This window comes from Dermacentor silvarum, chromosome 10 (assembly GCF_013339745.2).
Source record: "Dermacentor silvarum isolate Dsil-2018 chromosome 10, BIME_Dsil_1.4, whole genome shotgun sequence".
In the NCBI taxonomy this organism is placed as follows: domain Eukaryota; kingdom Metazoa; phylum Arthropoda; class Arachnida; order Ixodida; family Ixodidae; genus Dermacentor; species Dermacentor silvarum.
In genome coordinates, this window is record NC_051163.1 from 19052380 (window position 1) to 19070594 (window position 18215).

At 43.1% G+C, this 18215-nt stretch overlaps 1 protein-coding gene and 1 long non-coding RNA gene across 4 annotated transcripts in view; one reads left to right on the forward strand and one right to left on the reverse strand.

Annotated features, from left to right (window-relative positions):
• LOC119465973 (laminin subunit beta-1-like) overlaps positions 1 to 10361 on the forward strand; it is a 65365-nt gene extending 55004 nt beyond the window's left edge. The window contains 6 exon segments of the mRNA XM_037726462.2: positions 101 to 289; positions 1192 to 1355; positions 1867 to 2008; positions 4227 to 4403; positions 5662 to 5818; positions 6984 to 10361. Of these exon segments, the coding sequence (XP_037582390.2) occupies positions 101 to 289; positions 1192 to 1355; positions 1867 to 2008; positions 4227 to 4403; positions 5662 to 5818; positions 6984 to 7123 (969 nt within the window). The 3' untranslated portion in view covers positions 7124 to 10361.
• LOC125940689 (uncharacterized) overlaps positions 1 to 15731 on the reverse strand; it is a 55976-nt gene extending 40245 nt beyond the window's left edge. The window contains exon 1 of one of the 3 annotated variants that reach the window (XR_007463882.1): positions 15121 to 15486. This is a non-coding gene — a long non-coding RNA (uncharacterized LOC125940689). Of the gene's footprint in view, positions 1 to 15120 lie in introns of all 3 variants that reach the window. The other 2 variants (XR_007463881.1, XR_007463883.1) reach the window with 2 other exon arrangements.
• Positions 15732 to 18215: the final 2484 nt, after the last annotated feature.

The window sequence follows — 18215 nt, forward strand, 5'->3', positions numbered from 1 at the left end:
GTGCTCATCTTAGATGAAAAAATGTGTCACTCAAAACTGAGCAAAATATAAGTGTGTCGATATAACTTGACCCGAGCTCTTGTCCATGCCCCACATGCAGGTTGGTTCAGCGGAAAAGGAATCTCAACGGGCCCTTGAAGAAGCGAAGAAGGCTTTTGCACGCTCCCAGATGGCAAAGAATCAGTCAGAAGAAGTCGGCACCGACCTGCAGGACTTGCTAGACCGTATTGACAAGTTTCTGAGTGAAGTCGGAGCGAGACCAGCTGAAATTCGAGTCCTCGCTGAAGAGGTACAGAAATTGAAACTCTTCAATAATCAAGGAATGTTCTGAGGCACTCATTTTACTTGTACAGGCTGGCACGTGTCAATCTTCACTAAAGCGTCCCTTACCACATTTAGTTGCATTTGTGCACAACCATCAAAATTCCTTCATGGCCCCTTGTAAGTATGCCTGATGCACAAATGTCCTGGCTGCACCGAGATCAGGATGTAATAAAATAAGCGGCATGAAATTTCTGTATCTAGTCAGAAGATTGCATTAGAGTGTCAATGGCCCCAGCTGTTGCCTCCCTTCTCCTGTATGATACAGCGCAGAAGTCCTTTGATTTTTGTTATTGCAGTAGCAATTATAGAAACACCATATCAGGAATTATGACGTGATGTCCTGGATATGTACGTATGCGTTTCTGTATGTATCCATGCTGTCCTAGCCAAGCGCAGCCTGCATCGGGTAGTGAAAGAAAACACGGAACTCGCATTCCCCATACATCACATGTAGTGTTCCTTTATCAAACACAACGCGCTATGCAGGAGTGCTGGATATTTTTAAAAATGCACTTTACGGCACAGGCAGCACTTCACGAGACACTGGCCACATCGTATCTGATATCTAATTGCATAATCATAGGTGCAGTGAAAATTAATATATCAGTGTGTCTCTCATTATGTCTCACAGTGAGGCTGAAAGCTACTTTTCAAATGCACTGTGACATTTCTATATGTCACAGCACCGACAAGCCCAGTAGAGCTAACCAATAACTGTTCCCAGCAGCACACCTGAGCAGATCTATCAGGATGCTATCACTTGACTTTGCCAATTGTCTTCTTATGGTTTATGCTCAATCTTTTGTTGTTGTTGCTTTTTTCTCGTTTGATTACCTGACATTCTGCCATTACCCTCTTTTGATGCAGTGTATTGGTCTGTCCATCTCGCTGGAACCTGAACAAATTCGAGAGCTGGCAAAGGAAATTAATGACACCATAGCTAGCCTGACTGACATCGATGCCATCTTGAGAGAAACCGGGGATGATCTCAGGCTTGCAAAGGACCTCAAGGCTCAGGCAGATCGTGCAAGGTATGTCCTTTCAATAGACAGATCATTGGCAAGACAACTTGTAACCAGTGTTGGGGCAGCCACGAGACTTGGCATTACTATTAACACTGTCGTCCTGTATTTAAAGCTTGTGCACATTGCGGACAAGCGAATTTGAAACACATCTTTAATTAGGTATAATGGTACCGGACAAGTGCACAATAAAGCTGTTCTAACTTTACACGAGGCATTTTATAGAATCATTAGTACTTGGATCGCCAGCTCAAGACAGATGAGGCAAGAAGCCCCGACTGCAGCTTCAAGTTGCTGCAATGTATCTGTTCTCCCTCATTGGCTGTGGTAACTGTCAGTGAGCCTTTTACTAATATCTGGCCCATTTTGAGCAGACACAGACCTTAAGTTTAAATGCTAACAAATGCAATTAAGCCCTGCTTTCTGCCAAAAGACACAGTTATGAGCTTGTTGTTCATAGTAATGTGTGAACAGAAACAAACACTCACACTCGGTAACATGTGCGCCTCTGCTTGCGCAGGACAATGGCAAACAAGATTTTGGACACCGCCAAGGAGGTCTTGCAAAACCTGGACGATGCTGCTGAAGCCCAAGGCAGGGCCAAGCAGGCGATCGATCAGGCCCGACAGCACATCAATACAGCCGAGGAAGATCTTGCTCAGGTATGCACTTTCCCATGTTCAAGCTACACTAAAACAAAAAATAACTTGAGCTGTAATATTCTCCAGCCACACGGGGCACTTTCGATCGGGATTGAACCTGGTCGGGATCAATATTCTTGATCGCAATTGGCTCCTTTGAGCAAGTTGTGGAAGGGAGACAATCACAATCCAATCGTTCGATTTCGATCGGGCACTATCGCGATTGAAAGTGCCTCGTTCGACTGGGGTAGTAGTAAATTATCTTTCTGCGATACCAAAAAAGCTACTCTCACAATAAAAAGAGGATTGGCAGGCCAGAAGAAATGCAAGAACGAAAGACTGAGTGGCGATTCTGCCTTGAAGTTTTAATGGCAGCTCGCCACGATGTCATAGATTTTTGACGATGTCTGCTCGAGCCTAGGTAATTTTTTTTTTTTTAGTAAAGATGGACTATACATTGTGTCCTAAAAGAGCCAAGGACTAAAGTGAGAAATTTTTAAATAATGTTTACCGAGCTACAGCAGCCCAGGTATGAAAAATACATTGAAATTTGTGATGCCACGCTGTCATGCTGGCTCTCTGCCACTTCAGTGCATATTTCGGAAACTGGAGCTCATTTCCATTCCATTAATTTTTTCATTCCTTTCATTTCCTCTTTAATAAGCAACCTGTTACTGCAAAATTAACGAAAGTATGGTTTTGAAAGAATAGTTTAGTGACCCTTTAATAAGAGGCCTTGGACAGGTGTGATGATTATTTACATTTGAATCCATACCATGCTTAGTTATCCACCAAATTGATTGGCTGATCTTGGTAATAAGATGAGTGCTGCTTGTTTAATATTAAGACAAGGGGCGAAAATAGTTTGGAAAGGCTTGCATGTGTTGTAGTGGCTGCTTTATTTTTTTTGCTTTTACCCCTTCTCTACCAAGCTGGCCGTCCTCCCCAAAACTTACAAAAACACAATGTTGGATTCATTGCCAGATATTCATTCAGCTTCACTGCATGCATATGTCCTGGTATACAAGACCAAAGAAAATAATTCGTGAAATAAAGATGTAAGATGATGCCACAAAAATACGCAAGAACACCCAAATTTAAACGAAAACATTTGAAATGGCAACTGTTGTTAAACGCTAACATCATCATCTATCAGTGGTTTGTCTGGACAGAGTTCTGGCCACCAAACAGTTAAAAAATCAAAACAAGAAAGTGTAGACTTGTTTATCTTCACAACCTTGGAGCTCTGCTGTGAATCCTCCAAAAGTACACCAGTTACACCAGACATTAGGCACCTCACCAGAAACACCACAGGGGTTACCTTTTCTACACACACGCACACGCACACACTTACTGTTATTCCATTCATAAACATCTTTCTCTCTGTGTCTCTGTTTAATTGTTTAGAATATTCTTCGAATCCTTCTTTTGAGATACAGGTGTGTCTGAAGTTTATTTCTGTATTGTTCACCATGCATTTATGGCACATATTGTATTACTTATTATCAAACTAATAAAAATAATCAGCATATATAGATGATATTCACAAGCTAGTGCTCTGTAGGAAAAGAATGCTTAGAAAAGAGAATTTGTGACAAACAGTGCGATTCCATTTGTCAACTGAACTCCTTAAAGAGGTGGCTATTATTGACATGACAGCATCAATTAGCTAATTAAAAACTCTGTAGATTAACCTTTTCATTGGTTACTCGAGGGCACACATCGCAGCTTTGAAAATAGGCTTACGCAGTGCTCAAGTCATGTCCATTCAGCAGACATCTTGTGATTAGCACGAGTTTCGAATTATCCATCAACAAAATTGCAGCGGAACATATTGGTCTATATTTTACAGAGAAAGCCTTTATTACACATTGTGGGACAGAATTAAGGAACTTTTTCTTTTATGTACAGCAGACTGATTGATTCAGGAAGCTTAAACGTCCCAAAGCAACAACGGACCTATGAGGCGTGTGCCGTAGTGCTGAATTCCAGCATAAATTTGACCACCTGGTTTCATTTGAATGTGCCCCTAAATCTCAGTATATGAGGGTATCTGCATTTCGTCCTCGTCGAAATGCGGCCGCCATGGCTGAGAGTCGAATCCGGGACCTCGTACTCAACAGCGAGACGCCATAGTCATCAAGCCACCGCAGGAGGCACATACAGACACACAGTTACAGAATCGCCAAGTGTGTTTGGGCATGACCTGACCTAGCTGTATAACTTTTGCGTGCCGCAGATCGAGGAAGCCGCCTACAAAGCGCAAGGTGTGGCCAACCGGTCTCTGGACCAGGTCGGAGGACTGCAGGATCGACTGGCAGAGCTCAAGAAGCAGTACACCCAGAACAACCTGGACGCTCGCAAGGCCGTCAACGAAGCAAAGGGGGCCGACCGTCTGGCGGGACAGGCGCACACTGTACGTTTCCCTGTTTTGCTTAGTGTACTTTAGTGCTTGTGCGGTGATACAGTTGTGGTAGTAATCAGCAATCTTTTTCTACACCACGGACAACACAAGCACAAAGAAACACGTGTGCATTAACTTTAAGCAACGCTTACTTGGGAACAGCAAGTGCTATTTTGCAGAGACAACTGTTATAAGCTCCTCTTTCCAGGCTACATTCATAGGCAACTTTCTGTGGCAATGAAGGGAATGCTGTGTAGGCGAAGCGCACATGTGATAGTGCTCCTGGAAATAGTTCCATGGTCCCATTTGCCTTTCTTGAGCTGGCGAACAGGCAAAAATGAACATTTTATTTTCTACAGCATCTATATATATCTTAAGACGTAAAATACACCAGGCTGTGTTACATTTAAATTTCATCTTTTTGCTTGGCTCTTCCACATGTGTTTGAGAAGCGAAAGCTTCTCAAGTAGCAAGCTAAGTTTATTCAGTACCTGCTCCAAGAAACCGAAACTTTAGCTTCATGTAGAGTCTTGTCTATTTTTATTCTTAGCATTGTTCATTCAACTTGCCTGTACTTTTTTATAAGGCAAATCCTTTAAGTGCACTGCTAGTTGAGTGACAAACAAGTCTGCACATAACGAATGCTGTCCAACTGCAGTGCAGTCAACACGCAGATAAAAGAAAAGAAGACGGCACTAGCACCAACTTTGAACATCTTGTTGGATGCACCATACGCTTATACAGTAATAGTGATCACATGGTCTTCAAAAATGGCATCTGATTACAAGCAAGAAATTGCATTTGAAATTAAACAAGCGATGCTCTATCAGTGCACCACCTAGATCTCACACTTATAAATATCTGTTCTTTACTTGTCAGTGATGATGGATGGAACACTAACACAGTCATATTCATGTCTAGCAGAACCCTCCGATGTCTTAAGACGACTTCTGAACACCAAGAAACATTTTTATGATTTGGTGAAGATTATGGAGTGATGAAGTTAAGAAATTCGCAGGCATAAGTTGGAATCAGCTAGCGCAAGACAGGGGTAATTGGAGATCACAGGGAGAGGCCTTCGTCCTGCAGTGGACATAAATATAGGCTGATGATGATGATGATGTTTAGCCTGTTACACCCAACTCTCTCTCGAGGTCTTTCCAATAGAGTTACAACATCACTGCCAAAACACTTGTCGCGGCAGTGGCAATGTAGCTATGAATTTTACAGGCAGGTCATCTGAAAGTGTGCCTCTTGTGTTTTCATGTAGGAAGCTGAGGATTTAGAAGCAGAGTACAAGAGGGCTGTAGCAGACTTGGGCGGCAAGTCTGCAGCCAGCGGAGACATGAAGGACAGGGCTGAGAAGCTGCGAGAGCGAGCCCGGAAGCTAGCCGAAGGTGTCAACTCCAAGGCCCAACAACTGCAAGGTCAGCCTCAATTTGGGGGACATCTTTGTTTTTACAGCTTCATAACCATGATAACAAAGATATTACAGTCGAACCTCAACTTAGACCTTACTCTGAGATCTCTTACTCAATATAGTAATGAATTATCAGGTATAACAAAGTAAATCTAAAATTTGTCTCTCCGGCATCAGTGTGTACAGAATATATGCTTGTAAAGAACATTGGATATAATGAAGGTATTTTTGTGTCAGACCATTTTAACAAGGTTTGACAATTATTTCTTTAAGCGACAGCCATATATGGCCCTTAAATTTTTGAAATTCAATTCTGGTGTGCAACTTGGGCACACACAAGTGATCAACACTTGGCAAACGAGGGAAGCCTCAAACTAGGGCCAACGTACATAGTGAAATCACATGAGCAATGACAAAATACAGAATGCACTGTCAAGATACGGAATGCACATTCCATTACTGACACAAGATACGGAATGCATGGAAAGAGCATTATGGAGCCTGTTTCGATGCAGCTGTCATTCATTCCTGGCTGTCAAAACATTGGCTCCAGCCTGAGACTTCCCTTTTTCACGCACTGTTGATCAATTCCAAGTCTCCGTCATCCTTGGACCCCCTACATATGATGATAGTTTGGTTGGTTGAGACATTGTCCAGAAGTATAAGTCTTTATTACGGTGCACTGTTGAGGATGAAATGGATCTCTTGTGAGCCTTTTCCTCCTCATCTTACTAAAAAAATAAAGCACTCAATTTGGACGAAGCGTTATTAGAGCATATTTACTTTGCAGTAACTATAGCTTGACTACGTTTCGTACTGTAGCCATTTAACTGAAGTGCTTAAATTAAGCGAGTTTATTTATTTTCTTTTACAATGGTTCAGAGATGGTATGCTACACGCAGAGAATTGCCTTGAGACAAAATTTATGCTAGAAATAAGAAATACCGAAGGTACAGTTGTAAAGTGTATCAATAGGTTGTGGATTAGCAACCATCATTCCTGAAAGCCTTCTTGCATAACCTGCTGCACAGAGTTGAAGCGCCTTGCATTTCTGGAATTTTGTATGCAGATGGAAAAAGAGAAGTGAAAGATAGGGTGTACAAGCCGTCATTGTTTTTCCACTTGCACATAGTGTGTGTGTTTCTTTTTCTTTTTTTCAAATGTTTGCACAGGCATGGAGGACGAATTTGACGAGAATGAGCAACGGCTGAAGGACTACTCCAGCATCTTGGACCAGCTCAATCGAGAAATGATGGGTCATCTGGCGCACATCGATGAGCGGTCCGCTCACTATCGCAACTGTCAGAACTAACTAACGACACTGGGTGACTTAGCCTCCCGGGGTGTGCCACGTACACGTCGTGTGCCGCGCACTGGTTGGCTCTGTTCATCAGAAGCACAGCATGAGGCAGCATAGTACTTGGCTTTCAAGGAAGGGTACAGACGGATAGTGAGCCTTTTTTCCATCGGCAGTGATGCCACCACATCGGCGATCAACTACAAAACTAAGCAGAGATAGCTGCAACAGTGACGTGCGTTATGGCATTTTCATTTTCGTGCTCACTCCACACAAGATAAAATGATCGACCATTGAACTCTGCGATTGTAACTATTAACCAGGCGAATGCATTAAATTAATGGGACGTTACATTGTACCGCCACATTAATGCAAACGTGTGGATTCACATAGTAGTTGTGCATTTGCATCACTTTTTGCAAGGTTTATTTTTTTATAAGTTCAGCAAGTGGCCTTCTGCGGAGATTCATACAGGCATGCTCTGCCTTTGGGAAAGAGGCTCATTTTCGAACATTGGTAGCAGCCATTCAGGTAGAATGTGCTTGTTTGCTTCTACCTTGCCCAGTGAATGCTTGGATGACCAGACCAGTTGTTTGTGAGCTGGGCTGAAAAACAACTGAACAGCTGAAGGCCCTCTTCAACATGAGGACATTGCTGCATGCATGAGCGCAGCTTTCTTTGAAGGGAAGTGCGAAGGACAAAAGAAAATTCACTAATGTGTTTTTCCAGCAGGTTGTCTGTACTCTTTAATGCGAGTGCGTTTGGTCTGTCTCAGAACTCTGCTGCCAATCATCAGAAAAAGGTGTGCGTGTGGGTAACAAGAAAATGCTGGAAGTGCAGAAGGGCTGACCAAATCTGTGACAGCTTTATTTTTTTTTTATGCCTAGAAAATAGCAATGGGTAACAAGAAAATGCTGGAAAGTGCAGAAGGGCTGACCAAATCTGTGACAGCTTTATTTTTTTTTTTATGCCTAGAAAATAGCAAAATTTATGCTCACGCAACCACCCAATTGACTGGTAGGTTGTGCAAACCCTGCAAGGCAACTGTTCTGTCGGTGATTTTGTCTCATAGCTTACAATGTGGTAATGTTTCGCAGCTGCGACACCAAGATCCTTTATGATGATGGCCGTCGCATTGCTCTAGAAAAAAAATATACATTTGTGGCAAATTAGTGAGATGACAGAATATGCATTTCCCTTGCTTTTTTTCAAGTGCTTAAAAATTGAGGGAATATTAGAAACAATCTCATCCGAGCCAATAGAAAATGAAGGTAGTGCATATAGCCACATAGACATGCTTTCATGCTCATTTTTCTCACTTAAATCTCGGTGATACAGCCCAGCTGGTTTTCCTTAACTCACTGCCAATGAACCGACTAATTCACCTGCCACAAGGGTGTGAAAGGATGGCTTCGGAGTGAGCACCGATTACCAACCCGTTTCTAAGTGCCTACTCTGCCGTTTGCTAAGCATAAAGCTAAGTACAGCTGTCCACCTCACTCTCATATATGTGTATTTAATGAAGCAAACCAACCTACATAATCAAAATGTATACTCATAATGGTGGAAAGGAATCAACGGAAGAAAAAAAAATGGAAAAAGACAAAAAAAAAAAGACACAAACTTAGATGCTTCGTGTGTTGTACTCGGTCATGCGTATCACAGTTTGTGAAGAGTCCTGCCACGAAAATATGTGTAAATTTGCATACACGTTTTAAAGATGAGGTTTCTTTCACGCAGTACCGGAGCAGTGCAATCTTTTTTGTTTTTTCCCTTGTTGTGCAACTTTTCTTGTGTTTGTTGCGGAGATATTGCGCAACCTTACGGCACACTCAACTGATTGCTTTAGAGCGCTCTCATGGCATGCTTTGCGTTCGGCTGGTTCACTCAGAGTACTCGGAGTCGCTTTCACCTTGTAGCTGAGAGCATCAACGAGTATTTGCAAAAGTGATCCCGAAAGTGAAAGTATTTTCGCAAGTGATCAATCATGAATACATCCCCAAGGGTGACCAGTTTCGCTTATCGTAAACAGATTCCGACTTGTTTTTGCAAAATCACTTGTGAAATCCTCTGTTCGCTTGTCATGGTTTTTTGGGACATGCTGCAAGTTCACACAGCCCACTAGTAAAATGTGGCAACTTGGATGTGTATTGTTTCACGAGTTTCTTCACCCAGTTAAATTTGTAGATAGCCAGGCTGGTACGCTCATTTAGATAGCAAGTCTTGTCATAAATTGGAAAGGCAGCCTAAATCTATCACCATCAGTGCCTAGCTCAATTTAGTATTGTAATCAATAATGGTGACCAATGTCTTGACTGTACTTTCACATTTATATCAAAATGCATTTATCTTCCAAAGTGTGCTTGGTAATGCAATTTACAAAGTAATTTTTTTTTTGCATACAAGCAACATTTTTTAGTAGATATTTCAAATGACACATTATCCTTGTTTCAGGCCATTTTATAGAAAGAAAAAAAAACAGTTCGATTTACTTCTTGCGAGGGAGCTCAGCCAGGCCCAATCTCATTCGGTCACCCTGAACACCAGCTGATCATTAAATCAATTGATCACAGCTGGTCAGCACAGAGGGCTGAAGGGCTTTTGAGTGAAGGGTTACTGTCAGTGCAGGAAAAACTTTTTCCATAGATACCATGTAAAAAGTTGTTCGCAATACGCAATAAACAATACCACGGTCAGCTGACAGATCTAAAGCACAAGAACAGATTAAAAGTAGCACACTGGATGTTTTTTCCTTATTCTCCTTTAGTCCGTTTAGTGGAGTGCTGTATAGCGAAGTGTATGTTTTTTTTTTTTTCTCACAGTGGAAGGCTCTCACATGTGCCAGTACCACTGCCACTCACTTGCACTTAGCTCACATGTTTTCGTCCATGCTGCACATGTATGTGCATGCTTGCAAGTGTTGGAGAACCCTTCATTATGTCCTATTGACTCCTATTTAATGCTTTAGTGTGCTTGTGTGTTTGTCCTTTTTTTTTTTTGTACTTCATGGTTCTATTTCCTGTTTGAGTGCCGTGCATATTTCCAAAAAAAAAAAATGAAAAGATAGATAGTTGTGTGCACAAATGTGCAAATTATTGCTGTGTGCCATGAGCCAGTGTGAATACCCTCTTTCACAGCCAAAACACTGCACTGGTCAGAAAAAAAAAAAAAAAGTGCCTTTTGTTTGTTGACAACCCATATTTGTTGGAATAAAAGAATGTGTGCCAAAACTATGCAGACGCTGTGCAACTCATTCAAAGTTAAAGGGACACTAAAGAGAAAAATTATTTCTTCTCGAATGGTAAATTACCCTTCCACAATACCAAAAACACCACCACTCTTACCACGAGAAGACACTTGGCAAGTCAGTAAAAACGCAATAACGAAAGACAGACGGTGACGTCTCCTTGAAGTTCCCTTGCCATCTCACCGCAATGTCATATATAGTCTTCTACAGCCTAGTTAATTCTTTAGCGGTAAAGATAGACTACACTGTGTTCTAAAGAAGCCAAAGATTCAACGTGGAAAGTTTCATGAACTTCTACTGAGCCAACACTGCCCAAATACGACAAAATACTTTAAAAACCGTGAAGTCGCACTGGCCTAACTGGCGTCAGGGTTTCACATCATATGCTGGTATGCCGAGAGTAATTTGATAGAATGAAACGCGTTGTGCGATTCTGAAAGGACTAAATAATTGCTGAAAGTGTAGTGTTTCTGGGGCCCCAGATAGAGTATGCGTATTCTAATTTAGGGCAAACAAACGTTTATATTTTATATAGATGTAGTTTTACTGATGAAGGTGATCAGGAAAAATCGCCATCGTAAGTAACCCAGCATGTGGTTAGCTTTGTTAGTAACATGGTCAACATGTATGCGCCAAGAAAGATCGCAACTGATGTAGATGCCGAGGTACTTGCAAGAAGTCGCAGAATCTAGTAGGATATCGTCAAGAAAATACATGCTGGTAATAGTGTGGCTCCGTCGAGTTATTCTCATGCTTTTACACTTTTTGATGTTTAGCCGCATCATCTATTTATTGCACCATGAAGATAAATGGTCAAGATCTTGAAGTTTCTTCTGATGAGAGGGTTGGGCTAGTTTTTCTTTTTTTTAAAGGCTGCAATCGTCAGCAAATGATGGAAATGTGATACAGTCAGAGAGGTCGTTAATGTAAATCAGAAAGAGCAAGGGTCCCAACACCGATCCTTGTGGGACACCGGATGAGACTGGAGTAATAAACGAACAGCTGTTAGCAGTCTCATACTGGGTGCGGTCAGAAAGAATCTTTAATCCAGTGGAATACCTTGGTGTCCATGTCAAGTGTGCTTGTCAGAAGCAAGTCATGCGCCACCCCTACGAAACCTTTAGCAAAATCCAAGAAATGCAATCAATGTCAAAGTCGATGTTGTTATGTACAGAGAGATCAATAATAAAGATGATAGCTGCATTTTACAGGAAAACATTCTCCTGAAACCATGCTGGCAGTTATTAATGAAAGTTGTCTTCTAGAAATTCGATAAAATGAGAGTAAATAACGTGTTGAAGAAGCTTACATGGGATGCTTGTAAGAGATATGGGTCTGTAACTATCTGGAAGACTTACATTACCCGACTTATGGATAGGAACCACCTTCCCTACCTCCCACTCACAGGGAATTTCGGAGCACTCTAAAGATTGAACAAATTCAAATATTAGACAGGATAACAGACTAGTACACTTCCGTCATTTTCAGGCATTTTTGACGTAATTGAATCGCAGCCAGACAATGATGAAATGTGTTTTTTCTGTCCACCCCTGTAATAGCCCTACTGGCGCTGACAGTATGAATAAATGAAATGAAATTTTTAAATTACTAATGAGTGTACCAATACATACAGAATCAATGATTATGGGATCCATAGGAAGAAAGTTTCAGTCGCGAAATAAGGGAAAGAAGCAGGTGCAATTTTACAGAAAAAAAAGAACACATGGTTAAACACTGAACAGCACTGGGGAGGAAGGACTAAAGTGTTATCATGGTGTGCCAGTTGGATAAGGCGATTGTCCGAGTCACTGATAATATTTCAGAACTTGGGCGGGTTAGTTAGCAACATTTCCGGAAAAGTATTGTTAAAAACAAATCCTTGGCATGCTCGATGTCATTGTACTGCATGTTTACTTGGACATAGGCAGCCCAATGATTAGTGTTATTGGTTTGCTTAGCACGACGAAAAAATTCCAGAGGGGACACAATGGTAACAGGTGAAGAAACAAGCAAGTCACTGATAGCAACTAATACGCCTCCGCCGGAGCGAATGTATAAATATTGCAGCCTTTTTCGCAGTCGCAGATTTCGCTCTTTTATTTTAGTCGATAGCCACGTTTCAGTGAGAATAATTATGTCTGCTGAATACTGAACAGGAATTCGCGACGGGCCGGACCATAAATAGATTAGCTTGCTAAGGACACTTCCAATATTTGTGAATATAATTGATATCTTGTAGGTATTAGTGCGCAATATTAGCTAGGATGAGCTGGTGGGTGGAGAGTTTACTGATGTGTTAGCCAAAACATGTGTTGCAGAGGCAGGCCCGGGTTCACAAACCCTTTTGGAGTTGTGCAGTACACAGCTTTTTCTTTTCCTAACCAGCCTGACGGAGCATACAGTATAAGGATGGCCACTTGCTTTGCCGAATTCAATTAAATGCTCTCGCTATTGTCATATGGCCCTGCAGAAATCTTAACTAAGGGTTGAAACTTTGCTCTTTGGGCAGCAATGCTCTCGTAATTTCGAAGACAATAAGTTCACTGACAATTACGATACTCCCTAATGCAAAATTTGAGCGCAGCTCTGCAAGTGTCTTCAGTGTCGCGATACATTGACTGGCACGGACAATCTGTCTCATGTGGCATGCTGTAAACGGAAGCGAAGTGTGCAGCGCGACTGCCGTCGCTAATCGGGAGATCGCGACGAATCAGCACGTGGGTGACGCGTGGGCGCCATTAACAGCAGCCGCCGCAGACAGACCTCTGCTCATGCAGGGCTTTGTTTCCATATATGGTATCTGTGGCGTCATCGGTGAACAGACTGATGGATGGATGGATGGATGGATGGATGGATGATGATGAGGCTGAACCCTTGAAATCGGGCGGTGGCATACGCCACCTAGCCATGATTATTAACATATTTTGTACTTTGTGGTGGGTGAAATTTCACCCCTGTCTTGATTTTAGCCACCAATCAGATAACCTCCGTTCGGTTATTTCTACCCGCTTAAAGTCTATTTTGCCTTCACTGTCCCTAAACCCCAATGCTTTGAAAAAATCAGCCCCGTTGCTTTGCACTGTAGGGTTAAGGCCTTTACAGAAAAGTATGAGGTGTTCAGCCGTTTCCTCCTCTTCTCCACACGCACCGCACAACGTGTCTATACCTTGGTACTTGACTTGGTACATCTTAGTCCGCAATACTCCCGTCCTGGCTTCAAACAACAAAGAGCTTCCCCTAGAATTATCGTGAATATTTTCTTTGGCAATTTCTTGCTTGAAAGTTCGGTATGTTCCCAGTGCTGATTTCGTCTGCATCCCTGTTTTCCACAGACCCCTCTCTGTTTCTTTAACCTTTTTCTTAACCGCTGTTTCCTGGTTTGCACCCCTCCTGCAGTTCAAATATTTGATTGACAATTTTCTGGTCAGCTTCCTCCATTTTGTGTCAACATTCCTTATGTACAAATAACTGAAAACTCTCCTTGCCCACCGCTTTTCTGCCATTTCTCTCAATCGCTCCTCAAATTCTATCTTGCTGCTAGCTTCCCTGCCCTCGAATGATGTCCATCCCATGTCACCCTGTAACCCCCTGATTTGTTGTATTTCCGTGGCTCCCAAAGCAAGCCTACCTACCCCTCGCTGCTTAACTTCCAACCTTGCTCGAACCTCTGATCTCATGCACAGGACCGCATGGCCGAAAGTCAAACCAGGGACCATCAACCCTTTCCAAATCCCTCTCACCACTTCGTACCTAATGTAATTCCACAGTGCCCTATTTTTCATCACAGCTGCATTTCTGCTACCTTTAGCCGTTACATATTTTTCATGTTCCGTTAGGTACTCAGCCCCATTGTTTATCGACACTCTAAGATATTTGTACTTACCCACCACCTCCAGCGTAACCTCCTGTATCCTATGCTCGCTGCCCTGATCATTAAAAATCATGACTGCCGATTTTTCTTTATTAAACTTCAAACCTAAGCTATCTCCCTCTTTACCACAGATGTCCATTATTCTCTGCAAGTCTTCCTTGACGGCACGCGCTACTCTGGCGCCATCTTGTAGCCATCGTCGCCGCAGAGACTACGCTTTTTCTTCTCACGCTTTCGCCATACCTTCCTTCGCTTTACTCATCGCGCTCTCTTCGCTATCGGCGTCCTCTCTTTCATCCTTCGCGGTGCTCGTTCGCTCAGTTACGCCGACGCTCGCCGCAGGAACGGGTGCGCAATTAAGAGCTGCGCTCTAAAATTTCACGATATTGGCCGCGTTTTGTTTGCAGCGAAATTGCTCAATATATATGCCCGCGAAATCTGTCCCTCCGTGGATATTCAAGTTCAGCTGGTGAGAAGGAAAATTGCACACCTGCGCGTTTCCGACTACGTCTAATTTTCCTTTGTGTCGGGAATTTCATAGAATATTAGATTTTCACGCCTCGAACGTTCGATCAGATCATCGGTATGTTCTTTGCCCACTGCTTCAGCAACCGGTCGTTATTGGTTAACCCCCCTGCCTTTTGTCTTTCTCTTTCTTCCTCCTCCCTCAGCAACGATGCCTGGCACGTGCGTCAGTGCTCGACTGCGCACCTTCTTGCTATTACTCAATCAGACATACGCTTTAACTGCGGCTACTCGAACTGTAAAGTCGCATACCTTTGATGCAAGAACTTCTTGGTTATTTCATGTTCATCAAGAGCACGCGTTATATGTTTATGCCGCGAGTCAAATTTCGCGGAAAGACAGCTGAAAGCGCGTCGTCATTAGGCTTACCGTTTAATTGAATCCAACTCTGGGGCCCAGTGGCAGAATGGACTCGACGACACCACACATTAATCAGCCTTTCGCGACGAATACCAAAGTAACCGGCGGCTTCCGACGCGCCCCGACGGGCACGGCGCCATTCGCGCGTTGGTCGCGCCCCACGTACCCACGCTAAGGTCCCTGTAGCCAACACCACCTAGTCTAGGTGGTGTTTAACCCACGCCGCTTCGCCGACGGTCGCAGACAGCCATTCAAAGCGGCGCGCGGGCTTGGGATCGTTCTGCGCATACTTCGAAGATAACGGCCGACGGCGCGCGAGATTGCGTTTCGGCTGGCGCAGCGCAACGATAGCGTGACTGGCCGCAACGCGCGCCGACAACGTCGGACTATAAACGGGCCTTAAAGAAGTTTGCACCCGTTGGGGCTTATCTTGTCACACAACGATAATCGTCATCTGCCTTGCTTGCGCTTCCTTTCCTGAAAAGTCTGCGCTCGAGATCGCTACTTTCTTGTCAAGAATGCCACGCGGATGACGGCGCGCAGCGTTAGAAAAAAGGCGCGCAAGATATATGATATGATTATCGTTGTGGGACAAGATAAGCCCCAAAGGGTGCAAACTTTTACAGGCCTCCACACTCTAAAAACAGTTGCACCCTTTAGGGCGTATTTCTGCCACAGAACAATCGTCATCTGACTTGCGTGGCTTTCCTTTCTTTAACGCTGTGCACCCTACACTTCTCGGTCACGAACGACAAGAGCGTTATCAGCGTGACACAGCGTTCTCGACAGGAAAGTAGCAAGTGCAGAGTTTTCAAGATAGGAAACGCAAGCAAGACAGATGACGATTATTGTTGTGTGGCAAAAATGCTCCCCAAAGGGTGCAACTGTTCTTAGAGTGTAGTTGGTCGGGATTTTTCGCATCCGGCTCGCTCACGCAAGAACGTGGGCCGATCCCCGATACTGTGCAAAGCGAGAAGCGCACAGTGTGCTGCTTCTCAAGGGCCATTACATGACGTCATCAGGTGACATCATCACTTGACGAAGACGTCATCGCGTGACGTCATCAGATCACGTGATCATGCGCGAATCGTCACGTGACGATGCCGTTGTTCTCGTACGAAGCAGTATATGTCTGGAGCTTGTGTGCAAGTCGTACCACGGCTGCTGGATAATTTTTTGCATCCAGCGGCCTTGGTCGTAGATTGCGAATTTTCTGACGCAATTTACTTTGAGAAATTCAATAAGTTCAATAACGCACTTACGTTTGACGGAGGGGAATGCACTTGTGCACACGTGCATGCGTGTGTGAAGTGCTTCGCTTGTGGTGGTGGTGGTGCTTAGCCCGCTTAACTGCCTAACATCGGCAACAGCTTCGCTTGTGCACCCACTTTCACAGGGTGGAATGGAGACGTTTTATTATTATTTTTTTTTCCCATATGAAGTTTAATGTCCTCAGCTCAAAACTGGGAATGCGTTTTCGACAGGCGTGCACTTCGGGGCAACAGCAAACAATGAATAAAATAATTTTAAAAAAAATCTCCTATGGCCTTCATATTTTGATATAAGACGGCTTATATTGCCCCTGCAAAAACTTCTTTTCAGTAATGCATGTGTATAAAAGTGAAGCCAACTTTAGGGGATCGGTGTAAACTTGGTCTTTGCAGCGGTTATTATTAACCGCTATTTTATTTGTGGGCGGAAACCTTGCCCGGCAAACAAGGCAGTCGCCCAATGTATCTACAGATAACAGCTTGAACGCTTGTCGAAGTAAACAGCACAATATTAACTTACTCTCCAACAGAACGGTACCCACGCTGTTACAGGATCGTCATATATGTTTTGTAACTACTCATTGCTGCTAAACCAGAGCTTAGAATTCACACATTGCTGAGAATGCTGCAGTATGGCAATATCCGTGAAACGAATTTTAAGAAATACCTAACTGCATGACATCCATTCACAACATGCACAACGGCGTCGTGCTCAGGCTCGGCAGGACCCAGTTCAAGGCTACGTCACATTGGTCTGTCGGATCAGGTGATGCCACAGCTTCGCTGGCCAACCACCTTCACAGCGTTGGATTGGAGCCCATTTTTTTTTAAGAATGTACGGTTCGGTTGCGTGGTAGACGAAAGGGATGACGATGTGTGCCACGCTGATCTTGATCCAGGGTGCACCTCTCCTCGCCAAACATCAAATCTCACCTTTGTCCTCGCGGCATCACTGCATCGACGTCTCGCAGTGTGCATGTGTATGAAATGCTGTTTGCCTTTCGGCATAGCTTGTCATCGGTGTAGTACAAAAACATTGCTTAACATTAGAGTTGCATAGGATAACAATGGACCAATTCTACGCATCGCATTCAATCAACCACTTCACGAAAGGTTCGCTTCACATAGGTTTCAACATATGCATTGGATCTGCATTTTCTTTTTTTTTAACCTCAATTGTTTTTTTATTAACGATAAGCATACTCTGCAAGAACTTTTTTCCTTTAACACGACGACTTTCATTACAAACTTGCTAAAATACAATAAAACAATAAGGGTAATTATATATTTGCCATGCAAATGATGAAATTGGTCCACCCATATATTTCATAACCAAAAAATTTCATGCGTTGACTAAAGAAAGTTTAGTTCGGGCCCTGGAAAATTGCACCACTGTGAGTCCAACGATGAGTGATGCTATATATTGTTCAGTTATGGTAAGGTACATTTTTATTTAAATTGCCTTATAGAAGTTCAGCAACGTTTCGAGTTGGGCTCGTTCATTTTTGCATTGGTTACAGGGGAGCAGCGTAGGAATACATTGAAAACAAAGTGATGCAAAACGAAAATGCATAGCACTGTACTTTCAACGAACATTTATTTTGCCAGTAGACAGGATTTTGTACCGATCATCACAACAAAAACTTGTCGACCAAACAGTTCAAGGTCATCTTGGCGTGAACTGCCATGACTATGGCTGCAAACCCACCTTCGATGAATGTAAGGTTATTTCTACAAAAAAAATTGGCGCCTACAAGATTTATCGAGGCTGCCAAAACAGCACATGCTGGCAATAAATGCGTAAGTTGTCCTCCTGTAGATTTGTGTTAAAAA